Source organism: Dendrobates tinctorius, unplaced genomic scaffold (assembly GCF_039654945.1).
Source record: "Dendrobates tinctorius isolate UK_male_01 unplaced genomic scaffold, ASM3965494v1 ptg000063l, whole genome shotgun sequence".
In the NCBI taxonomy this organism is placed as follows: domain Eukaryota; kingdom Metazoa; phylum Chordata; class Amphibia; order Anura; family Dendrobatidae; genus Dendrobates; species Dendrobates tinctorius.
In genome coordinates this window covers 7,277,324-7,304,039 of record NW_027361731.1, presented here as the reverse complement: position 1 = coordinate 7,304,039, position 26,716 = coordinate 7,277,324, and the positions used below count along the sequence as shown (strand labels likewise).

At 47.6% G+C, this 26,716-nt stretch overlaps 1 protein-coding gene across 2 annotated transcripts in view; it reads left to right on the top strand.

Annotated features, from left to right (window-relative positions):
- The window catches only part of LOC141094206 (uncharacterized), a 302,483-nt gene extending 278,416 nt beyond the window's left edge, over positions 1-24,067 (top strand). The window contains exons 2-7 of one of the 2 annotated variants that reach the window (XM_073579991.1): positions 5,618-5,767; positions 5,897-6,076; positions 6,159-6,282; positions 6,362-6,459; positions 6,658-6,748; positions 22,316-24,067. In XM_073579991.1, coding sequence (XP_073436092.1) covers positions 5,618-5,767; positions 5,897-6,076; positions 6,159-6,282; positions 6,362-6,459; positions 6,658-6,748; positions 22,316-23,985 — 2,313 coding nt within the window. In that variant the 3' untranslated portion in view covers positions 23,986-24,067. Of the gene's footprint in view, positions 1-5,617; positions 5,768-5,896; positions 6,077-6,158; positions 6,283-6,361; positions 6,460-6,657; positions 6,749-22,312 lie in introns of both variants that reach the window. The other variant, XM_073579990.1, reaches the window with a different exon arrangement.
- The last annotated feature ends 2,649 nt before the right edge of the window (positions 24,068-26,716 follow it).

Sequence of the window (26,716 nt, the reverse complement as noted above, 5' to 3'; positions counted from 1 at the left end):
AAAAAAGAAGAGACTTATGGTACACGTTGGGGATCCGAAGTGATGGAGGTAAGCATAAGCGAAAGGCAACTGGATTGACACCCTCAATCATCTCGTAAGGACCAATAAACTTGTTTCTGGTAGACGACCACACTTTATCTCCTACCAGACATTTAGGTCCTACAGATAGTCGCTTATCAGCAAAATGTTTCTGTTTGCCCTGAGCCACCCCAATGTTCTTCTGGACCTCCCTCCACACCTCCCCCACCCGTTAAACCGCCGAATCAGACCCTGGCCACCCCGAATCCAGCCTGGAAAATTCTCCAAAATGGGGGTGAAAACCGTAGTTACAGAAAAACGGAGAAGTGCCAGTGCACTGGTTAACCTGATTATTAAATGTGAATTCAGCCACGGGCAACGAGGAACACCAATCATCCTCCTGAGATGTGGCAAGACACCGCAAAATCTTTTCAAGTGACTGGTTGGTCCTCTAGGTCTGACAAGTAGTTTTGGGATGGTAGGCTGAGGAGAAGGTCAAGCTAATATCCCATCTCTTACAAAATGCCCTCCAGAATTTGGATGCAAATTGCACCCCTCTATCAGACACCAAATTCAGAGGCACGCCATGCAACCACACAACGTGCTCAATAAACAACTTGGATAGTGTTTATGCGTTAGACAGTCCTGCCAAAGGTACAAAATGCGCCTGTTTACTAAATCTGTCAACCACTACCCAGACCACAGTTTTGCCATTGGAGATCAGTGATAAAATCCATGGACAAACGAGTCCAAGGTCTATCCGGAATTGGCAATGGTACCAATTCCCCAGCCTGTTATGGGAGACTTTAACACCTGCACATGTAGCACAAGCAGACACAAACACGGCGATGTCAGAAGACATGGAGGAACACCAGAACAGTCTGGCAATAGCTCTCCGGGTGGCCAAGACTCCAGGGTGCCCACAGAAAGCAGAGTCGAGGAACTCCCGGAGCACCCTCAACCGATATTTAACAGGAGCGAAGAGCTTGTTTTCTTGCAATGACGAAGGAGCAAGACACTGAGCCTCACGAATATCCCGCTCCAATTCGAAGGACACCCTAATAACGACCACCCCATGCTGAAGAATGGAGGAAGGAGGTTCAGGAGGTGATATCGGATCCAAGCTGCGAGATAAGGCATCAGCCTTGTCATTCTTTGAACCAGGTCGAAAGGTGATGGAAAAATAAAACCGTGAAAAAAAACCGACCACCTCGCCTGTCTAGGGGTCAAACGCTTGGCAGACTCAGTGTAAGACAGGTTATTGTGGTCTGTAATCACCGTAATCCAATGAATAGCCCCCTCCAAAAAGTGCCTCCATTCTTCATATGCCAGTTTTATGGCCAATAACTCCCGATTCCTGACATCGTAATTTCTATCAGGAGAAAATTTATTGGAGAAAAAAGTACAAAGTTTTAAATTAGTCAGTGATCGGTCCCTGAGACAACACCACCCCCACTCCCACCTCCGATGCGTCCACCTCAACAATGAATGGTTCAGACGGATCGGGCTGGACCAATAAAGGAGCAGACATAAAACATTTTTTCAATATAGAAAAGGCAACAACTGCCAGGGGTGACCAGTCTTTAAGATCAGCCCCCTTACGAGTGAGATCAGTGAGAGGCTTGACAACCTTAGAAAACCCCTTAATCAATTTAAATAGTAATTGGCAAAGCCTAAGAAATGCTGAAGACCTTTAAGGTCTCTTGGTTGCACCCAATCAACAATGGCCTGTACCTTTCCAGGGTCCATACAAAACCCCTTGGCAGACAGGATGAACCCAAGAAAGGACAGCTCTTGGACAAAAAATGATCACTTCTCAGGTTTAGCGAACAGAGTTCTCCCGTGACCTCTGAAGAACTGCACGTAGATGACCCATGTGAGATTCTTTGTCAGATGAAAATACAAGCATGTCATCTAAATAAACAACCATAAAGCGTCCAATGAAGTCAGAAAATACATCATTAATGAAATTCTGAAAAACTACTGGCGCATTCATGAGATCAAAGGGCATGACCAAATTTTCAAACAAACCCTCAGAGATGAGGAATGCTATTTTTTCCACTCATCCCCCTACCGAATACCAATAAGATTATACGCTCCCCTGAGGTCCAACTTGGAATACCACTTAGCCCCAGATAATTGGTTGTAAAGATCAGGGATAATGGGAGGGGGTAGTATTTCTCACTGTAATTTTATTTACTTCCCAAAAATCGAGGCAAGGACGTAAACCACCATCTTTTTTTTTTTTTTTTTTTTTTTTACAAAAAAGAATCCAGCAGCCACAGGAGAGAGAGGGATGGATGTGACCTTTATGTAAAGTTTCTGAGACATACTCTTTCATAGCGGTACGTTCCGGGCTGGAAAGATTTGTACAGATGAGCATTGGGCAATTTGGCACCTGGAATGAGATTAATAGTACAATCATAGGGGAGATGTGGGGGCAAGATCTCAGCCTCTTTTTCAGAAAACACATCCTTAAAATCTTTCAGGTACTCCGGAATACCATCCAGATTAACGGACGACACCAGCACAGCAGAAAGACAACCCTTTGAACAATTAGGACCTCATTTCACAATATCCCGAGATTATCAGTCAATAACAGGATTGTGCACCTGTAGCCAGGGGAATCCCAACACCAGTCCCACTGGAAGATTATCCAGAACATAGCATGAAATGTGTTTCTGATGCAAGGAAACCACCTTGAGGAGAAACTCCTCTGAGACAAGTTTAACAATATTCCTAACCAGCGGTGTTTTATCAATGGCAATTATATGAATTGGCGTTTCAAGCCTAACTGTCTCTGTTACACTAGGACACCAAGCTTGAGTCAATGAAGTTCATGGATGACCCACAGACCATGAAAGCTGAAGTGGGTGTATAACAATCCCCACAACAAAGTTCCACCTCCAACAAAATCTTTTGAACTGTGGCTAATGGTACCTGAGAGTCCGGGTGACCTCGAAAATCACCCAGACTCTGCAGCTTGTTAGTCGGTGGGCAAGAGGGGCAGTCCTTCATCCATTGTCCCAGGTTTCCACAATAGAAGAATTGTCTCCTTTCACATTGCCACTTCCTCTCCTTCTCCTTGAGGTTAATGGCCCCAACCTCCATAGGTTCCACATATGGCATCATCTTGGACTTAACAGGGTATACGGAAACCTCCTGCTGGATTACTCCTCCCTTCCAAAATCTCTGATCTATATGAATGGCCTGAGTCATGGCCTCCTCCAAAGAACTGGGTGGAGGAAGGAGAGCCAGAGCATCCTTAAGATGATCTGACAGGCCCCTCCTGAACTGACATCTTAGCACAGAGTCATTCCAGGTCACATCGATGGACCACCGTTTAAACTCTGAGCAATAACATTCAGCAATGAGTTTACCCTGGGCGAGACCCATGACTGTGTCCTCTGCCACCCTGACCCGGTCCGGTTTGGCAAATATCAGTCCTAAAGCCTCAAAGAACCTATCCACAGACACACATTCTAGGGCAGTAACAGGTAAAGAAAAAGCCCAAGTTTGAGGACCCTCCCGGAGTAACAAAATGATTATCCCTACCCATTGACTCACATCATCAGAGGATCGGGGTCTAAGGGAGAAAAGCAGCCTACAACTCTCCCTGAATGTATGGAACTTCTCCTTTTCCCTGGAGAAAGTATCTGGGAGCCTGACCGTAGGTTCAGGAGAGTGTAGCAAGACATCTATGGGTTCCAAGTGCTTACAGGCTGATTGTGTAGTAGAACCCAGAAAAGACTTTACTGTCTCAGAAAGTTCCCTTTGGAGTTGATTATGGAAAGTGGCCAGGGCTCTATGTTCCACAGACAAGTCCTGCAACATTTGAGTCAGATTAGACCTCTGATCCGCTAGAGTATGAAGTGGATCCATAAAGAGCGGAACAAAGAAAAAAAAAAACTGTCTATGGTCAGTTATAATGTCACGCTGCAGCTCTGCAAGTAAATGCAAGCTCCACTAGATGGCAGCAAAGTGGAGGGAGGACTGCAATTCTACTCAGAGCAGACCAGCAGCACTGCAGTGAGGCTACCACCAGGTGGTAGCAGAATAGTCAACCAAGCCGGGTCGATACCAGAGAGAAGCAAAGTACCAAGGGGAATACCAAACACAGAGTCTGAGGAGCGTCAAAAGGTTAGTACTGGTCAGAAGCAGATGTACAAGAAGCAAGAGACAGGATCAGGGCTTAGCCAAAGCAGAGTCAAGTACAGGGAAATCTAAACACTAAGGGAAACACTAAGTTGGGGAAGGAAGAGAGGAAGGAACAGACATGGGCAAAGTCAGCTAAACACAGCAGGGCAAATCAGGGTATCACTAGAGTCCGCTACTCATGCCGTAGGCAGAAAATATAACTGACACTGCCTGCAGGATGCAGCGCAGAGAAATAGCAGACCTGACACCAGAACGAGGCAGAGAAAAGTTAACCCCTGACCTGACCAGCCCAGGAGAGGGGAAGACAGGACTCAAAACCCGGTCTGGATCATGACACATTTATTACTCTCATAGTACGGAGCCCCTTTTTTGGCCCCCACATATCGTATAATGTTCCCACAGTACCACCATCCTCAATTTTATTTTTGTAATCAAGATAACGGAATGGAGAAAGTCAGCACTCACCCATTTTAGAAGACACTTCAGTCCTACTGATCCATATTCTTAGACCAGTGGAACACAGACCAGTAGAAGCGCAAATTAAGTCCAAAACGCTTGTCCGTCATATCTTTTTTTTTTTTTTCGAAATCACTGCACCTGCCTTGACGCTGCTAGCACTGTTGCACTTTTTGTCATTGTCCTGAATCAAATAAATTAACAAGGACTGAAGTATCTTCCAAAAGGGGTGAGTGCTGATTTTCTTCATTCCATTGTCTTGATTATAAATAGTCACCCTGAAGATTTAATACAGTGGAGGTTGTAACATTGGTTCAATGTGTTCATATACTGGGTAAAAACTTTCTATTTGGTGCCTCAACACTTCACTATAATTATTTTAGGAATATTTCACACTTTTTTGGTGTTTTTCATGTAATATATGGAAGATTACATTGAGAAATTGGCAGCAAATAACTTCTGTCTTGATGTTCTTACAAAAAAGCTTTTCTAAAAGCCTCAAACTTCTGTGTGTGAATCAGAGCTGAGATCTAACGTGATAGAAGATTACAGTCCGGGGAAAACGGGAAACCTTCATATAGACGGCCGGTGGGGATGGAGTCAGTGACGGACTCTGGCCAAATATGTTTCTAGAGGTGTAGTAGAAGATGAAGATGTCGTCCTCATCGTGAAGTAGTTATTTCTCCTGTCACGTGTAATGAATATCTCCTGCAGTATTGCTAGTGCCGATTACAGTGTCGGTAAATGAGATGAGAATTAGCGTTATGGAAGATGAGTCTATGAGAAACGTATTCAGCTGCCGACTCCGAGGGAGAAACTGCTTGTTGTCTGTGGCCTAAATATATAGGTTTTATTAGTAGATGTAAAGAAGAAAACTAAATACTGTAAAATAATTTCCTCTTATGTTTCCCTTAATATCTCCAGTAATTGTATTATTACACAAGATTTTTACTATGTTATATCGGCTCATCTTCTTCTCATACAGATCTCTACAATATCGGATCCTCTCAGTGAAGACCTTCTACAAAAGAGAATTTTCCTGATTTACCCATCAAGGATGGATATGGGCAGAGAAAAGATGGCAGAGAGGATATTACACCTCACCCTAGAGATCCTCTTCCGGCTTACTGGAGAGGTGAGAGATCCTGATGACGTCACATTACATCATTCTTATCTATGGGAATAATAGATGGACAGAACTGGAGAGGTGAGGACTCTGGAAATGTCTGTAGTGAGATTTATTAATGTGTCTCTCCATAACCAGGATTACACAGTAGTGAAGAAGACCTCTAGTGAACGCAGTCAGGACTCTGTGTCTGAGGGTTGCGGAAGAACCCTGAGCCCAATCACGGGACCTTCATCTCACTCCCTGATACATGAGAACATCAATGACCACAAGATCCTAGAACTCACCTACAAGATGATTGAGCTGCTGACTGGAGAGGTAACACTGCTGGGAATGTTTGGACATTACACAGTAACGCTATGAAGGGATCGGGGGATGACGGTATCATTGTATGTGTCAGGTTCCTATAAGGTGTCAGGATGTTGCTGTCTATTTCTCCATGGAGGAGTGGGAGTATTTAGAAGGACACAGAGATCTGTACAAGAACGTCATAATGGAGGTTCCCCAGCTCCTCACATCACCATGTAAGAGACAGGACTAAATATACTCGGCCTATATCTATATGAAAAGAATGAATTCAGTCCCTGTATGTGCTTCCTCCAGTTCTATCCAGTAAACGGACAACACCACAGAGATGTACCCGTCCTCTACTTCAACAGAACTGTAAACAAGAAGATCCCTATGCTCCTCAGGATCATCAGGTAAATGGAGAGAACGTGTCATGAGATCTCCCCTATGATGTGTAGATGGTTTTGAAGGTCTTGTGCTCAGTCTTGTTTTATCCACCAGTATTATATGTTTTATACATGTGTAATAAGAATGGTGGGGAAGGCAGGATTAGAGCTGATCATAGATGTGACTTCTCCATCTGTACGTGACTTTTATAATATTTGTTTCAGGGTGAAGATCTGACCCATGTTAATGCTACAGGGACATATGTGAGGGGTGATGAGCGGTGTAAAGAGGAGATTCCCACATATGACTACCCAGGTGAGTGGTAACCACTAATGCAGAGAAGTCACAGATTCTTCTCAGTCACCAGCTGTGGCTGCTTTATCGGTGGTGTAGTCCGGCCGTATTACCCTGATCACCATTTTGCCTCTAGACCACAACATTCTCCTTCACCCAAAACTGTTCAAATGACTTTGGGCATTGAAAGCCCTTTTCTATAGAACTTATCACCTGGATGATCCATCTGCCCCTGGAATTAGAAGATGTTGACCGTTACCTGCCCAGGTCTGTAAACTACAAATCCAAATCACCGCGTACATAGAATGTTCTGATAAATTAGAAAATCACTTGAAGAAAAGTATTATGATGGGTCTGTATCAGAAATCGGAGGGTAATGATGCTGTTGGCTTCCTAGAACCCTGATATGAATCTACCTTCTCCCATATGTGCTGCTGAATGTGCTCATATGGTCCCTACAAGACCAGGTCCAGTCTTTCTGGCCAAAAGTTGTTTTAATGATTGACATTAAATGTGCAGTGAGTGTGAAGTGTGAATTTCTGTACAATAGCAAATAGTAGCGCAATGACTCCAAGGCCCATATAATCGCCAAGCACTCCTTCTCCACTACGCTATAATTTTTCTCTGCCGGGGTCAGCTTCCGGCTCAAATAGGTGACTGGATGCTCATCCCTGTTCACCTCTTGTGACAGCACCACTCCTAAGCCTACCTCTGAGGCATCAGCTGGACAATAAAGGATTTCTTGAAGTCGGGGCTGATGAGGACTGGCTGTCCACACAACGCCGACTTCAGAGAGTGGAATGCTTCCTCCGCTTGAGGATTCCACCGGACCATCACCATCTTCTTCCCCTTTAGCAGATCCGTTAGGGGTGCTGGTTTCCCAGCAAAATTGGGTATAAACCGGCGGTAGTACCCAATGATGCCAAGGAATGCCCTCACTTGTTTGGTACTTAAGGTCTTGGGCCAGTTTTGAATGGCCTCAATTTTGTTAACTTGGGGTTTGATAACCCCTCGACCAATCGCGTATCCTAAGTACCGGGTCTCGGTGAGACCTATCGCGCACTTTTTTGGGTTGGCTGTTAACGCCGCGATTCTAAGAGACTCCATCACTGCTTGTACCTGGGACAGATGAGTATCCCAGTTGGTACTAAAATGACTGTCTTCCAAATAGACCGACGCGTAACCCCAGTGAGGCGCCAACACAATGTCCTTCAGCCTTTGGAACGTGGCCGGAACCCCATGTAATCCAAAAGGCAAGACAACATATTGATTGAGGCCCTCTGGTGTTATAAAAGCGGTCTTTTCTTTCGCAGACTCAGTTAAGGGGACCTGCCAGTAGCCTTTTGTGAGGTCCAGCGTGGTGAAGTACTGGGCCTTCCCTAATCTCTCAATTAGCTCGTCCACCCATGGCATGGGATAGAGGTCAAATTTTGACACTTCATTTAACCTCCTGAAGTCATTACAGAAGCGTAAAGACCCATCGGGTTTCGGTATCAGGACAATGGGGCTGGCCCACTCACTTCAGGACTCTTCAATGACTCCCAAGTGGAGCATTTGCTTCACCTCGGCTGCGATGGCTTACGTTCGGGCTTCTGGTACTCGGTACGGTTTCATCCGCACCCTTACCTAGGGCTCAGTGATAATGTCATGTTGCATCACCGAGGTCCGGCCTGGCGGCTCTAAGAATACGTCCATATTCCTCTGCACGAGGGCCCGAGCGTCCCGCCGCTGCTGTTTGGTGAGAGTCATATATTTTAACCTGTTCCCCAGCTGTGTCCTTGGCCAGTGCCAGAGGGCCCTCTGTTGGTATGACTGGAGTCGCCTCCGTGATCAAACATTCCCGGTCCTTCCATGCCTTTAGCAGGTTTACATGGTACTGCTGCTCGGGTTTCCTTTTCCCAGGTTGGTACACCTTATAATTCACGTTCCCCCGTATCTCATAAGGCCCTTGCCACTTCGCCATGAGTTTACTCTCTGGGGTGGGTACTAGTACCAACACCCGGTCCCCTTCTTTAAAGGTCCTGACCGTGGCCCTTTTATTATTCGTACGGCTCTGAGCAGCCTGCGCATTCAACAGATGCTCCTTTACTATGGGCCGCACGACCGCAATCCGATCCTGCAATTTTGCCACATACTCGATGACACTCTTATGGGGAGTGGGCTCCTGTTCCCACATCTCTTTGGCTACATCCATCAGTCCCCTCGGGTGCCTGCCGTACAGTAGCTCAAATGGGGAGAACCCCGTGGACACCTGTGATACCTCGCGGATGGCGAACATGAGACCACCTTGGCGACCACCTTTTTTAGCATGGCTTTGAGGGTCTTATTAAACCTCTCCACCAACCCTTAGGTTTGTGGATGATATACCGATGTACATAGCTATTTAATTTGGAGCAACTTGCACAGCTCCTTGGTCAACTTATACATAAAAGGGGTTCCCTGATCTGTCAAGATCTCCTTGGGTAGCCCAAGGCGACAAAACATGGCAAACAGTTCCCTGGCTATTAATTTAGCCGAGGTGTGGTGGAGCAGTATCGCCTCTGGATACCGGGTGGCGTAGTCTATGACTACCAATACATGTTGGTGACCCCGGGCGGATTTTACTACTGGCCCTACCAGATCCATCGCAATCCGCTCAAAGGGTACCTCTATAATGGGCAGAGGCACCAATGGGCTCCGGTAGTTCGAGGTGGGCGAGATCAGTTGGCACTCCGGACACGTCTCACAATACCTTTGGACCTCAGCGTAGACACTTGGCCAGAAGAACCGCTGCAGTATGCGCTCCTGAGTCTTTTTGGCTCCCAAATGCCCTCCCAGCATGTGAGCGCGTGAGCCATGTCGAGCACCACCCGGCGGTAGGGCTGGGACACTACCAGCTGTTCTACCACCTCACCCCTGATTTTATCAACCCTGTACAGTATCTCCTGGTTGAATACCATCCGTGGGAACTCCATCTCCGCACCTGGTTGCTGAGCCACCCCATTTATCTCAATTACTCTCTCCTGTGCCCTTGCCAAAGTGGGATCCTGGAGGTGAGCTGTCCCGAACTTACCAGAGTACAACTCTAGTTCAGGGATCGGTGGGGTCTCTTCGACCTCCCCTGCCAATACCTCTAAGGAAAACCTATCAGGGATACATCCTGTCCCTAGGTTGATGACCCCTATGGCAGGTATCCCTGACTCGGCGTCTTCAGGTTCAGCGCACGGAATACCATTGTCCCTGAGAGGGTTAACTCTGGTCTCCCTCAGGGACCAGAACAGGGGCAAGTCTCTTCCCAATACAGTCCCATATGGAAGAGTCTTTACTACTCCCACCACATGTTTTACTTCCCCACACGGGGTGGAGAAGGTGACCTCCACGGTCGGGTACTCTCGGCGGTCCCATGTATGCACACCATCCCCACCTTACGCCCATTAGGACTGTCCCTAGCAACCAGGGACCCATGCACCATAGTTACCAAACTCCCCGAGTCCAAGAGAGCGTCCGTCTGGTACCCATTAACGAGTACCTGGTACAGATGACGTTCAGTACCAGCAGGGTTTGTAGAGGCAGTGCAGACTGGCTGGGCATACATAGATACCCGGCGGGTATACCCGCAGTCCATGGGTTTGGTTGTTGGGGGGCAGTTAGCAATCACATGTCCAGGCTCTTGGCATTGCCAACACTTAAGAACTGGGGCACGAGGGAACCGTGGGGCCACGTTAGGGGACACGGGGCGGTTGACACTCTCCTTCTGAGATATTCCCTCAGTTCGGGCATGATCCGTATGGACCTTGGTAGAGGATTGTGGATTTTTCCCAGGCTCCTAAGCTGACAGGGCCTTACGTGACAGATGACGTGGGGCAGTGTCCTGTATAAAGTCTTGAGTGACTGTATACTGCTCCACCAGTCGGACCACCTGATCCAGAGTGCCCGGGTCCCCTTGCCCCACTCAACACTGTATGGCGGCTGGCAGGGCCCTCACCAGTCGGTCGACCACCACCCTCTCTACCATCTGGATCGGGGTTAAAGTCTCAGGCTGTAGCCATTTTCTTACCAGTTGCAGTAAGTCATAAGCTTGAGACCGGGCTGGGAAAGTCTCAGAAAAGGACCACTGGAACACCTGTTGGGCCCGCACATATGTATTAACCCCCAGTCGATCAAGGATCTCACCTTTCAGCTTCCCATAGTCCAGGGCATCGTCCCGACAGGTTCAGGTAGGCCTTTTGGGCATCTCACGTCAAGAAGTTGGAGACCACTTCAGCCCACTGAGCCACCGGCAAGTTCTCCCGCTCTGCAGTGCATTCAAAGATGGTGAGAAAAGCCTCCATGTCGTCCTCAGGTGCCATTTTTCTCAGCGCTGAACGGACCTTGTACCGGGCTTCCGATCGGTATGTAGTGGCTGGGGATCCTGCCTCTTGCAGAGCCGCAATCTGCTGCAGAATTAAATTGTTGGTTTACCGCTGCTGCTGTAGCTGCTGCTGCTGTTCCTCTTGCAGCTTCTGCATTCGCACCTGCGAGGCGGCCAACTGTCTCACTATTTCCTCCATCTTATCAGTCAGCTTAAGCTGCAGCTTTGCAGGCCTAATATACGACATGCAGCACGCTTTGGGTATGCCTCAATTCACACTGCCCGCATTCTCCACCGTATGTAAAGCAGCGGTGTCGATGCTGTGCAGTTATGAGGCAGTGACTCAGCAAGTTCAAAACAGAAAGGATTTTAATGTCCAACAAAACTCACTCAATGCACAGCACGCTGTATCTTCCAGATCGCAGCCGGGTAAACAAAACACCAGTCCAGGGCAGTTGCTGTGAGCGACGTACTGCCGGGTATGCAGGGAGGGTTGCCAGTACCTTTGGCTCTGCTGGCCCTGTGTTAACTCGCACAGGGTGTGCACTGCAGATCACCTGCTCTGTTTCCTCACCAGAGCAACACTGACCAAAACAACCCTTCCAGCAGGGTTTTTTTCCTTTTCCATCCTGTGGCCATAGGCCACTCATAAGACTACCTTTCTGCAGTCCGTTTAAAAAATAAAAGCCCATACCGTGTTTTCCTAAATAAACTCCTTGGTCCAAATTGCTTGACCAGGTGTGAACGTACTTTTATTCTGCCCTGCGAGTCAGAGGCACATTGCTGTGATCACAAGGCACTCCAGCGGATCTAATACATTTCTGTGCACATCCTGGAGGACACATAGCGACCCTCACATATGATACCGGTCACTGCCTCACAACACTGTATTTTTCAGACTATTAGACAGACCTAGGTTTTAGAGGAGGAAATTAGGGGGAAAAAAGACCGAAGCAAAAATGTGGTCAATTCTGTACTTAATATCTTGGTAAATATGGTCCCCTCATCTCCATCCTGAAACACATGGCCCCTTATCCCTATCCTGGCATGCATGGCTCCCTCATCCCTATCCTGGTATGCATGCCACCTCATCCCTGGCCTGGTATGCATGACCACCTCATCCCTATACTGGCAGGAACAATCGCCCTCATACCTATACTGATATGCAGGGTCCCCATCTCGTCCTAGTATGCATGGCTCCATCCCTATCCTGGTAGGCAGGGCCCCATCTCGTCTTAGTATGCATGGCTCCTCATCCCTATCCTGGTAGGAATGATCACCCTCATCCATATAATGGTATGCATGGCCCCATCCCTGTCCTGGTCTGCAGGGCTCCATCCTTTACTTGTTATGACTGGCCCCCATCCCAGTCCTTGTATGCATGGCCCTCTCAGAAAAGATGAAAAAACAAACATTACACTTACCTTCCCAGCACTCCCTTGCAGCATCTTGTTCCGACGCCAGCAGCTGCTTTATACTTGTAAGCAGCGCTTGGCAGGGACTTTATGCACTGCTTTCAAGCTGAAGGGCAGCTGTCAGAATACTCAGTGCTCCCTGCCAGGACTGTTCATCGCAGAGAGCAGTGAGTATTCATTGCTGTTCAGTAGCGTGCACAGTCTCAGCTGGAGCTTTCCTTCTGCTCTGGCTGACACTGCGCGCTACTGAAGAGCAATGAATACTCACTGCTCTCTGTGCAAACAGTCCCTGCATGCAGAGCACTGAGTATTCTGGCAGCTGCCTTTCAGCTTGCAAGCAGCGCATGACATCCCTGCCATGCGCTGCTTACAAGCATTAAGCAGCTGTTGGCAATGGAGCAGGACGCTGCGAGGGAGCTCCAGGAAGGTAAGTGTAATGGTTTGTTTTTTTAATCTTTTCTGATGGTGCCATGCATATCAGGATAAGGAAAGGATGGGACCAATCATATCAGGATAAGGATGGGGCAATGCATACCAGGAATGGGGGTGGGGGCCATTCATACCAGAATAAGGATGGGGCCAATCATACCAGGATGCTAAAAAGAAATTAATATATTCATTGCCCTCCACGTCCATGGGGGTGGAATGCAGTGAAAATTCATTTCCAGGACGTCCCCCTGACAGCACAATGGAGGACGTCCTCCTCCTCCTTACAGGGACAGGAAAGCACACGAGAGGTTAAAAGGTCCTGTCCCACCCCCTTTCCCTCAGTGTCTTTCCTGTCTCTGCGGGACACGCGAGAGGATCGCCCAGGAAGCTTACCGGAGGGCCCGGGGGGATCGGGCGGCCAGTCTAAACCTTCCCCCTGTGAAGACGCCCAGGGCCGACACTCCCCGGTGGGGAGTCCCTCTGCCCCAAAGGCCAGGAGCAGAACGTCGCTCCTGGAGGGAGCCGCTCCTCCCGGTGGGAGGCTCTCTGCTCCAGGCAGCGCCGCTGTGGCAGTCACAGACCGGTCCCCTGCAGGCAGCAGACGGTGAGAGCGGGCGGTGCGGGCGCCGGCATTACAAACAGAGCACCCTCAGAGGCGCAGGTGGGGCCTAGAGACGGGCAGGAAGAGGAAGAATTCGGCGCGACGTTCGGGCTATCGCGAGAAGACGTGCGTCACTACCGGTGACGTCACGCGCTGTCTTTGAAACAGCGCGCGCCTGCAGCTCAGCGTCTACCCGGCAGGTTCAGCGGTAATGCACCCAGAAGCTCCGACAGACGGAGGGGTAAGTGTGCCTGGCGCAATCAGTCCGTCACACAGCATCCCCCGCAGGCCAGGACGACTGACCCGACCATCCCTGTCTTATGTTAAATAGGAAAAGGGAACCCCAGCAGCCCCCCGACAGTGAATAAGGACCCGGCTAAAGCCACATCTAAGTATGTCAGATGCCCGGTATACAGGGTAAAGCTGCCAGACACCCATATCCAAACCCTCTGCGGACCCTGCACTTCAAGGGTCGTAAGAGATGAACAGCCGTCCCTCCTTGCGGAGATGCGATCCCTGATTCGGGAGGAAGTACAGGCCTCCAGGTCCAGCCTTTCGCGGCAGCAGTCCCCCAGTCCGGGGCCAAGCCGCAAGCGGCCGAGGTGGGAGGCAGACTTAGTCTCGGAAGCAAGCTCGATTGAAGGGTCAGACTTCCGGGACTTCGACCCCGAGGAAGAAGGAGAGATACCGACCGATAGACGGGACCAGGGCAGGAAATACCTGTTCAGGCTAGAGGACACTGATGAGCTGGTGCAGGCGGTCAGGAGCACCATGCAGATCGAAGAAGTTCCTAAGCCACAATCTAGACAGGACCTGATGTTCGGGGGACTGGTCGCTCGGAAACAGACTGTGTTCCCTGTGAGCGAACACATTAAGACAATGGTTCTAGAGGAGTGTAAGGAGGCAGAGCGTCGACTCGTGCTGTCCCGCGATTTTAAGAGCCGACTGCCCTTTGACTCAGAGGAAACACGATTAATAGAGAAAATTCCTAAGATCGATGTTCCTGTAGCTAAGGTCACCAAAAAGACTGCCCTACCGTTCGAGGACTCATCAAGTCTCCGGGATCCGATGGACCGGAAGGCTGATGTCCTATTAAAGAGAACATTGGAAACGGCGGCAGCCCTTACTAGGGCTAACATAGCAGCCACCTCGGTGGCCAGGTCCATGTTCTTATGGGTTGGTCAGTTGGAAGAGAACCTAACCAACAAGGTCCCTAGATCCGAGATCTTAGCGTCCCTTCCCATGATGAAATCAGCCACAGCGTTTCTGTGAGATACGTCAGCCGAATTGATAAGGTTCACATCCAGGAACAGCTCCCTCTCCAATGCAGCTAGGAGAGCGGTATGGCTTAAATCCTGGTCAAGGGATAATGCTTCAAAGGCAAAACTATGCTCCATTCCCTTTTCAGGCACAAGGGTGTTCGGACCGGCCCTAGATAGCATCTTAGAGCAGGTGTCCGATAAAAATAAAGGCTTCCCAGAGAAAAAGCCCAAACGGCCCCAGCCCTTTCGGAGAGGCCCCTTTTTTAGGAGACAAACCGACTTTAGGAGCCTGGGTAGATCCAACAGGGGCTCCTATAGAAACTCCCACAGCCATGGTGGAAGCAAGGCCCCCCTTTTGCGTCAACCTCCAGGTATCTGGGGGAGACTCCGCGACTTCGTAGGAAGGTGGGCCCGGATTACCCACAACCAGTGCGTCCTCAGAACCATTGCAGAAGGTTATAGCATAGAATGTTGCTCCTCTCCCCCCGACAGATATATCATCCCCACTGTAGTCCTGGCAGACTCTGCCATGTGGACAGATCTACAGGACATGCTCAGGTCAGAGGTTATAGTGCCAGTTCTTCTGTCGGAAAGGGTCACTACTCCTCCCTGTTCTCCATTGCAAAGCCATCCGGAGAGGCCCAAACTATTATAAGCTTAAAACCTCTAAATGCCTGGGTTACGTACAAGAGGTTTCGGATGGAATCAATACGGTCGGCAATATATCTAATAGACAGGAATGCCGTCATGTGTACCCTCAACCTGAAGAATGCGTACTATCAGGTCCCTATCCATCCCTCATCCCAGAGACTGCTAATATTCGCAGTCAGACTACTGACCCGGACCTGCCACTTCCAGTTCCAATGCCTTCCATTCGGGCTAGCTTCAGCCCCTCGAATATTCACAAAGATGGTAGCGGAGGTAGTGGCCTACCTGAGAAATCAGGGTATCGTTATAATACCGTACTTAGACGACTTCCTCCTGGTGGCAAAATCAGAGGAAAAGCTTATTCGAGACAGAAACCAAACGGTCGTAATACTGGAGTTCCTCAGCTGGGTGATCAACGAACAGAAGTCAGACCTAACACCATAAAGCAGAAAGATCTTCCTGGGAGTTCTCCTAGATTCAGGAGGCAGAATATCCTTTCCACCACGAAAGAAGCAAAGGATTATTCAGGACAGAGCAGAGGACCTCTTGAAGCATCGCTCCTCCTTAAGAGGGGCGATGGAGGTCTTGGGCCTGATGACGGCTTGCATTCCGTGTGTCAGATGGGCCCAGTTCCATTCGAGACCCTTGCAGAAGGAAATTCTCGCAAAGTGGGACAGGCATCAGGCTTCACTCGACAGGCCCATAACACTGCCAGGTCCAGTGAAAAGGTCACTACGATGGTGGACACAGCCCAAGAACTTGCGGGTAGGCGTGCTATGGACAACCTGTCCTTATGTAGTAATCACCACAGACGCCAGTACGTGGGGATGGGGAGCCCACATAGAAGGGAAGATTTTCCAGGGAGAATGGCCAGTCAACATCAGAAACAGATCGTCCAACTTCAGGGAGCTCTTTGTGGTCTGGGAAGCCCTGTGGCGGAACCAGTCGGTCGTGAAGAATTGACACATTCGAATATTGTCGGACAACGTAACGGCAGTCGCATTCCTGAAGCACCAGGGAGGCCCAAGGCACCGACCACTCCAGGCTCTAGCAGAACAAATATTTGCATGGGCAGAGGGAGTGGTCCTCTCAGTAACGGCAATCCACCTGGAGGGTTCCCAGAACGTGGTAGCAGATTACCTAAGCAGGCAGCAGATCTGCCCGACAGAGTGGGAGCTGAACGAAGAGATCTTCCATCAATTATGTCAGCGGTGGGGGACCCCCAGAATAGACCTATTCGCAAACCGGAAAAACTCAAAGGTCTCCAGATTCTACTCACTGAACCCAGCGGACCACCCGGACAGTGTAGACGCCCTAAGTCAGGTCTGGGAAGAGCCCCTCTCGTACGCATTCCCACCTCTAGCGCTCATACCAGCGGTACTCGGGAAGATCCGCGAGGAACGTGCAAGAGTGATATTGATAGTTCCATACTGGCCGAAGAGAAGCTGGTTTCCCTTACTAGGAGCCATGGCGGCAGGAAGCCCAGTTGAGCTACCCCTAAGGGAAGACGTCATCCACTAGGGCCCGATCAGCCACCCGAATCCAGCAAGACTCCACCTCTCGGCGTGGATCCTGAAAGGGACATCCTGAAGGCAAAGGGCTTATCAGATCAGGTCATATCTACCTTACTAGCCAGCAGGAAGCCAGTTACATCCGCAATCTACCGGAAGATATGGAAGAGAGTCTGTCTGGACGGTGGCAGGTCCGACCTCGTGGCAGGTACCCCTGACCTCCCTAGTGTCCTAGACTTCCTACAGTTCTAAGGGCCATGCAACGTCTTCGCCCCAGGATTAGGCAGCTCACCCCGCCTTGGGACCTTGGTCTGGTCCTTAGAACCCTATGTAGGGACCCATACGTTCCCAGCGAGAGAATGACCATCTCAACTCTCATTCGGAAAACGGCCTTCCTTGTAGCCATTACCACGGCCAAAAGAATAGGGGAGATCCAGGCCCTCTCCACCAAGGATCCATATCTCCAGATCAGACAAGATCATATAACTAAGATTAGATCCGTCATTTATCCCAAAGGTAGCCTCTTACCAAAATATAAATCAGGAGATAGTGTCACCATCCTTCTGCGACAATCCTCGTAACGAGAAGGAACAGCGCCTCCACTCACTGGATGTGAGACGGGCAGTTATAAACTATCTCGAGGCCACCAACAGTTGGCGTATAGACCCAAACCTGTTCATCCTTTTTGGGGGAAAAAATAAGGGGAAGAAAGCGTCTAAAGCATCCATCGCAAGATGGATAACGTTGGTGATTTCAGACTCTTACCAGTCGGAAGGCGTCAACCCGCCAGATACTCTAAAGGCCCACTCTACAAGGGCAGTATCGGCCTCTTGGGCCGAGCGAGCAGGCGCCTCAGTTGAACAGATCTGTAGGGCAGCAACCTGGGCCAGTTTTAATACTTTTTGCAAGCACTACAAGCTCGATGTGCTATCAGGTCAACATACCGCATGTGGGAGAAAGGTTCTCCAGGCGGTAATCCCAGCCTAAGGAGGTGCTTTGGTACTCTCCATGGTGCTGTCAGGGGGACGTCCTGGAAAATGGGTATTAGACCTACCGGTAATGATGTTTACAGGAGTCCATCCTGACAGCACGGGTAGTTCCCTCCCTGTTATGGTATGTTATGTTATGTCATATGCTGTAATATGATCGTATCATTATGGTGTTATTGCATTATCCACGTTGTGGTACTTGTTAAGTCACTGAGGGAAAGTGGGTGGGACGGGACCTTTTAACCTCTCGTGTGCTTTCCTGTCCCTGTAAGGAGGAGGAGGACGTCCTCCATGGTGCTGTCAGGATGGACTCCTGGAAACATCATTACCGGTAGGTCTAATACCTATTTTCTCTTTAGCAGCGGGCACAGGAGTTAGCCGTAGCCGCCAGCTCCTGCCTCTGTGACCCACTGCCCCGCCGACCTCCCCACCACAGCCAGAGCCGGTACATGTGGACTATAAAACGCACCACCCATTTTCCTCCACATTTTGGAAGGAAAAAAAGTGCGTCTTATAGTCCGAAAAATACAATATTTCTTAATTTACCATAGTATTCCTGAAAATAATAAACCAATATTAAACCTCCCAAAGACCAATGTCACCTATCCAACAACAGGACAGGAGTGGTACTGTGCAGTGTATATATACAGGACAGGAAAAGTGGTACTGAGCAGTGTATATATACCGTACAGGAGGAGTGGTACTGTGCGCTGTGTATGCAGGACAGTAAAAGTGGTAATGAGCAGCAGGGCTGACACTAGGAATTTCAGTGCTACATACTGGCAAAATTTTCAGGCCCCCTTGAGACTACGCCCAGGCTCCATCCACCCCAGCTCCACCTCCACCCTTCGAACCTTCCACAGTCCCACCGCTTACTCTTTGAAAAACTCAACTTCACCACGTCCTCATCAATCAGATATTAACAATTCCCATCAAACACCAGATCACACACATAGCCAGCAGCTTTTGTTCTGGCCAAAATAATTTTTAAGCTACCACCACGACACAGTAGACTTTTTTGGCCGACCCTACTCTACTCTAACTTATTAAATATAAATATATTTTTATGTATTTTTCTTTAAGGGGATGAGTCACATACATTTTTTTAAATGACCATTAATAAAACACACAAGGGACAAATACCATCACACCATGACCAGACCACATATTACCACCACATAGTGACTGAATACTACAATACTGAACATTAATAATAAAAAAAAACAATACTTGGTGACATTTTACACAGGAACTCTGTACATAGTATACAGTATCAGTATACAGGTAATACAGTGATCACCAGTGACATTATACACAGAAGCTCTGTATATAGTATACTTTATCAGTGTACAGGTAATACAGTGATCACTGGTGACATTATACACAGGAGCTCTGTATATAGTGTATATTGTCAGTGTACAGGTATCACACTGACTCACCAGTGAGGTCTCTAGCTGAAGTCCTTTATCTTTGCTTTTCTTTTTCATGCAGCGCAGACCGCCATCAATTCTTCCAGCCAGGACTCATCTCTGCATAAAATAACACAGTTACCTACAGCACGGCTTCCAGAGCACATTTCCCTCTTTTTTCATTTCTTCTACACTACACATCTGAATACAGATATGCACCCACCATTAATATATAATTGGTTATCATACAACCCACCATTCCAAATATAAATTATAATATGCCACTGAGCCCCTTCTAGCTATGCATAGCCACTTTCCCCACCTAATAAATATATAAATTAATTAGCACCTGTACTCTCTCCGCCAATTCATTTCCAGTCACTGTATACTCAACGCCCCTCACTATGTACCTCCTGCTACCCCGACTCATATTTACGTGCCCCTTCCCCCCAATTCATTGTCCTGTCTTCTCACTCCCACTCTCTATTCATTATCAACAGCTCTACCCCATATTCAATACATCATTTACTCCCCCACCCTCAAAATTCATTACTTGCTCTCTCCAGATCATCATTTGCTATCCCCACCCCCCACCTTCAATTCAATTGCTGTCCCTCTTAACACACTCTCCATTCATGATTTGCAGTCTTCCGTCCCCTCCCCCACTTCATCATGTGCAGTTCCCTTTACTCCATGTCATCCTTTGCAGTTCCTTTTAACCCCCCACTTCATGTGCAGTCCCCCTTTAACCCCTTCCCAACGTCATCATGAGCAGTCCCCCTTTAACCCCCTCCCAACATCATCAGGTGCAGTCCCCCTTTAACCCCCCTCCCCACATCATGTGCATTCCCCCCTTTAACCCCCACATCATGTGGAGTCCCCTTTACCCCATGTCATGCTTTGCAGTTCCTTTTAACCCCTACTTCATGTGCAGTGCCCCTTTATCCCCCCTCCTCACATCATCATGTGCAGTCCGCCTTTAACCCCCCTCTCCACATCATGTTCATCATGTGAGGACTCCCTCGCAGCACAGTGATGTTCAGTGTGATCAGCACAAGTACCAGCAGCAGCAGGAGCTATGCTGCCAGCCGCACCATCTTCTTGATGCGTCCAGCTTTCAGTGCCTGCTCGGCTGCACCCCCGTTCTCCGGGATCAGGGAGGGCCGGCTGGGTGGAGGAGCCGCCGCCAGCAGCACCACCACCGCAGCAGCTGCACTTGGCAGCCACTGTGGGACAGGAAGGAACAAAGCCCCTGGGAAAGCTTCAGGAGAGGGCAGCGGCGGGCGTGCCGCTGCAGTCCTGGTCAGCGTGTGCACCGAGATAATATGCGCGCACCAGGGCCTATGCAGAAGATTTAAAGGGCCAGCGGCACATTTTGAAGCTCAGAGCCGCCGGCCCAGCAGGCATCTACCCGCCTGGGCAGATAATCAATCCGGGCCTGCTGACTTTTCAGTCTGTATTAAAACTAATTTCAAGGAGGATTGTGATAAACTACATATATCATGGCACAGGTGTAATGGTTTTATCTCTAAGCTGTGTGTGGCTGATGGCTGTAATATACATTTATTCACCCCTGCAGGAGATGTGTTGGCATGGCTCCAGCCCTGGATTCATGGATTCACTCCATGTCATAAATTATATTGTTTTCGATCCTAAGAAATTCAGATTACAGCACAATCTCTCCTGAAATGGGGAGCAATATTATTTTCTCTAATCTTCTGGTCAGGACTCATAGTAGCTCCAATGGTCCACCATTAGTGAATGCAACTCTGGTTTACTGTTGGAGTTCTCCCCTCATACATACTGTACGTTGTTGTTGAGGATGTAACATATTTCTTTATTCTATGTCTTTTTTTACCTGTTCATTCTGTTTGATAGTTTGATTGTGGTGGGATTGTCCTGCCTCACTTATGTGAGAAGGACAGAATACAGAGTCAGAAGACACAAGAGTAGTCAGTAAACGGGCCACGGTCACAACAGGAGACAAATACACAAGCCACGAGCTGAGCACAGAGGACTGAACCAGAGGAGAACAGCGCTGTGTCTGGCAGATTCCGGCCATATGCTTTGGGCTTTAGTAGGGTGTGGTACTTTCCAGTCGGCTGAAGTAGGGAGCAGATTACTCCAGCTGGACCCCAGGAACAGATCCCAGATGAGATTGGACACACCATATGCAGGAGCCCTAATATAACTAAATGACAGAAAACCAGAATAGTCAAAATCCCCATAAAGTGATTCCATTTTATAAATTAATTTACTCAGGGTTATAATCTATAGGAGGACTGAATATTTTCACTCCACAGTCACTTTCTGGAAATTAACACCCAGTGGATGTTGGAGAGTGAAAATTACACATTTGCCATTTTATCACCCAACACATAGTGCCCAGATTGTGCTCCAGGAGACACACACCATAAATTAAGTGGGTTCTTCTCACTATAATATTGCTAAATACAGGGATCCTAAATGTTGTGTGAGCACACTGCAAGGCTCAGAAGTGAGAGCGGATTTTGCAGGGTAGGTTTATAGAAACCCTGTTGCTTTTTAACAGCCTTTCAGCCACTAATAGTGTGGGAACCTCTGTTTTTCCATTGACAGATGATGGACCTGAGTGGGGACTTGTTTTTTGTGAGATGAGAATTTGGTATTATTTTCGCCTACATAACATTGATTGGTTTCTTTTTATTTGATAATTGGGAGGCAGAATGAACAAACAGTTGAACCCAGACTCAAATAGGCTTTATTGGCAGGACCAAAATACATTTAGTGTTTCCAAAGCAAGGAAAGTAAATGTGACAGGGGAGAGGATCGGGATCACCACACACTACTGGTTCATCCAGCAAGGTTTTCTATTAGACTGTCAACTGTCATTGTCTTAGTAAATAAAGTTTTTTACATATCTTCCCATTTTTATGAACAGTTTAAGTAGAAATAATCAAAAATATAAAACTCAAGGATATTTTATTAAAAAATAATTGTTTTTTATCTTAGCAGATGACTGTACCAGGAGATCAGAAGGACAGATGACATCTTCAGTTTATAAATGTGATGATCTTGAGATTCTACAAGATACAACTGGAGTGATTGCTGTTACTCCAGATATACCATCATCCATTCACAGCAAAGATCTGTCATCTGATCCTATGGAACAGGTCCTATCTTCCGATTCATTACCAACTACTAAGGAAAATCAAAGTCACAAAAGAGGCATTAAAAAACAAACTGCTCCTAAAGCAAAGAAGTCATTTTCATGTTCAGAATGTGGAAAATATTTTAACCGGAAATCGAATCTTGTTTCACACCAAATAACTCACACAGGAGAGAAGCCTTTTTCATGTTCAGAATGTGGGAAATATTTTTCACATAAATCAAGTTTTGTTATCCACCAGAGAACTCACACAGGGGAGAAACCTTTTCCATGTTCAGAATGTGAGAAATGTTTTAACCGGAAATCAGCGCTTGTTATTCACCAGAGAACTCACACAGGTGAGAAGCCTTTTTTCTGTTCAGAATGTGGGAAATGTTTTAGCAATAAATCCGATTGTGTTAAGCACCAGAGAACTCACACAGTGGAGAAGCCTTTTTCCTGTTCAGAATGTGGGAAATGTTTTAACCGGAAAGCTCTTCTCGATTGCCACTGGAGAACTCACACAGGGGAGAAGCCTTTTTCATGTTCAGAATGTGGGAAATGTTTTAACAAGAAAGGGAATCTTGTTACACACCAAATAACTCACACAGAAAAGAATCCTTTTTCCTGTTCAGAATGTGGGAAATGTTTTAACCGGAAAGCTCTTCTCGATTGCCACTGGAGAACTCACACAGGGGAGAAGCCTTTTTCATGTTCAGAATGTGGGAAATGTTTTAACAAGAAAGGGAATCTTGTTACACACCAAATAAGTCACACAGAAAAGAATCCTTTTTCCTGTTCAGAATGTGGGAAATGTTTTAGCAATAAATCCGATTGTGTTAAGCACCAGAGAGCTCACACAGGAGAGAAGCCTTTTCCATGTTCAGAATGTGAGAAATGTTTTAACCGGAAATCAGCGCTTGTTATTCACCAGAGAACTCACACAGGTGAGAAGCCTTTTTTCTGTTCAGAATGTGGGAAATGTTTTAGCAATAAATCCGATTGTGTTAAGCACCAGAGAACTCACACAGTGGAGAAGCCTTTTTCCTGTTCAGAATGTGGGAAATGTTTTAACCGGAAAGCTCTTCTCGATTGCCACTGGAGAACTCACACAGGGGAGAAGCCTTTTTCATGTTCAGAATGTGGGAAATGTTTTAGCAATAATTCAGATTGTGTTCAGCACCGGAGAATTCACACAGGAGAGAAGCCTTTTCCATGTTCAGAATGTGAGAAATGTTTTAACCGGAAATCAGCGCTTGTTATTCACCAGGGAACTCACACAGGGGAGAAGCCTTTTTCCTGTTCAGAATGTGGGAAATGTTTTAACCGGAAAGCTCTTCTCGATTGCCACTGGAGAACTCACAAAGAGGAGAAGCCTTTTTCATGTTCAGAATGTGAGAAATGTTTTAACTGGAAATCATCGCTTGTTATTCACCAGAGAACTCACACAGGGGAGAAGCCTTTTTCCTGTTCAGAATGTGGGAAATGTTTTACCCGGAAAGACCGTCTTGTTAAACATCAGAGCAGTCACACATAGGAGAAGCCTTTTTCATTTTCTTAATGTGGGAAATATTTTACTTGGAAATCAACTGTTAATAAACATCTTCTCTGATGTTAAACAGGGGAGAAGCCTTTTTTATGTTCATAATGATGGAATAGTTTTAACCAAAATTGGATCTTAAAAGGGTTGTCTCTTGTCATTCCTCAGGTTTGCTGACAAAAGGATAAAACTAAACTTTATTAATACCAAATGTAAAACTATGCCCATAATTTACCCCCTGAAGGTTAGTCAGAGGGTGACTAATAGAAATAACATATACCCCACATTTCAGTTTGTAGGGTGAGGTGACGTATACACACTCACTCTCCAAGCATCTATGGGTTGCATCATCCTCACCAAAGATGACTCATCAGGAGACTTTATTTAATATTGACCTATATTCAAGTGAGACTAGACAACAGAAAAAAAACTAAAATCACGTATCATGTTATCTGAAACAGTCATAAAACTAGTCATATAAAGGCAGATCCCAGACTTCAAACTATATACTTCGTAAGTATATAAGCCACTCCAGTGGTGGTCAGTCAGGAATAGAAAGTATGTAAAAATACAGTATAATTATTGTGCTTTTCCTCCTATAGGGACTGCCCTAGTTTGGTATTGTAAGAGCAGTCAATTAGCAGTACCGACAAATTGTCCTAGACTAAACCCAGTTTTCAGACGGCCAATATATACCACTCAGGGAAAACTTACCTGCTCTGAAGATCATTTGCAGCTTCTAACTAATGGCTATGCTGCAGTCTGTCAGGGAATGAGTGCAATATCGTTATAAAGACCAGAGATATGTGTAATTATAGTGTCTGGGAGATCTGTGTCAGAGACACCGCACTACACTTGCTCATAGAGCCAGTGCGCGTGTCCTGAGTACAGAAGCAGTGCTAAGAGTTACCTGGGGAGCAGGGCAGCAGAGGTGACCAGGCGTGCTTCAACTATTAGTGTCAGGGTCCAGTCAGCGCTGGAAAGTAAAGAGGCACGGGACCTGCGGACACTGAAAATGAACAAGCTTGCACAGGACCTATGGTCATGTGACTGCAAGGGGGCGTGGCTTAGCGTCCTGCTTTCAGATATGACAGGACACCATACAACAACTCAGAGTCAGGCAAAACGGAGGTCACAACAGTACGGGCAAACGAGGCACAGGAGGGATAAACAGACGGGAGGTCAGACAAAGCCAAAGGTCATACACAGGATCACAGTACAGTACCAGGGATGAGACAGAGCGGATAATCAGGGCCAAGCAGAGATCAAAACCAAACAGACATATAAGGTACCAGGCAGAATACAAAGCGATATCCAGAGAACAGACCGAGTCATACACAGAGAATCAAGTAACCAGAACACAGCACAAACACACTCAGGGGTCACCACACAATGCCAAGGGCGAAAGTATAACTGACAGGGATGGGAGCGTCCTGAGGCTATAAGAAGCCTCCCCCAGAATCAGGGAGAGGCCACAATCATAGCCCCAGGTGTGCAGGTAAGCCTGCATCGGGATCACAACCTTTAACCCCAGAAATGCCAGTCATCAGCACTGGTTCCAGACATTAACCCCACGTGTGCGAGTCAAACCCGCACTGAGATCATGACAGTACCCCCCTCTCAACGGGGGGCCTCTGGACCCCCAGGCTTGCCCGGGTACTTAGCATGGAAAGCCCGTACCAGGCGATCAGCATGCATCAACCGGGCTGGTACCCAGGACCTGTCCTCCGGTCCATACCCCTTCCAATGAACCAGGTACTGTACCGACCGCCGTACCAACCTGGAATCTACGATATGACCAACCTCGTACTCCACCTGCCCCTCGACCAAAACAGGAGAAGCAGCAGACTCGGAGTCTCCCCGGACTGCTTCAAAAGATTTCAGTAGAGATTTGTGGAAGACGTTAGGGATCTTGAAAGAGGGTGGAAGGCACAGCCTATACGCCACTGGATTGATTTTTTCCATAATCTTGTACGGGCCAATGAATTTGGGTCCCAACTTGGCTGAAGGAACCATCAACTTAATGTTTCGCGTGGAGAGCCAAACTTTCTCTCCAACCTGAAACGTGGGACCAGGTGTTCGTTTCCTGTCCGCGAAAAACTTATACCTGCCTTGAGACGTGGATATACGCCGCTGGACTTCTGCCCATGTATCTTTTAACCGCTGAACAGAGTCCTCAGCCCCGGGGCACCCCGAATCCAGACGAGAAAACTCACCAAAATGAGGACTGAACCCATAGTTAATCAAGAAAGGGGACCTACCAGTGGATTGACTCACCCGACTATTGAAGGCAAATTCAGCCAATGGCAGTGCATCGCACCAGTCATTCTGTCTAGCAGAGGTTAGACACCTGAGGATCTGTTCCAGGGACTGGTTAGTGCGCTCCGTCTGCCCATTGCTCTCAGGATGGTATGCAGACGAAAAGGACAGAGACATACCTAATTTTTTGCAGAACGCACGCCAAAACTTAGCCACAAACTGCACACCACGATCAGACACCACATTCAGGGGTACCCCATGCAACCGGATCACATGCTGCACAAACAACCTTGGACAACGTCTCAGCTGACGGTAGTGCGGACAGGGGTACGAAATGAGCCTGCTTAGAAAACCTGTCCACCACTACCCATACCACTGTATTACCCTTAGATGGAGGGAGATTGGTAACAAAATCCATGGATAAGTGAGTCCATGGCCTTTCGGGCATTGCCAAGGGTATCAGCTCCCC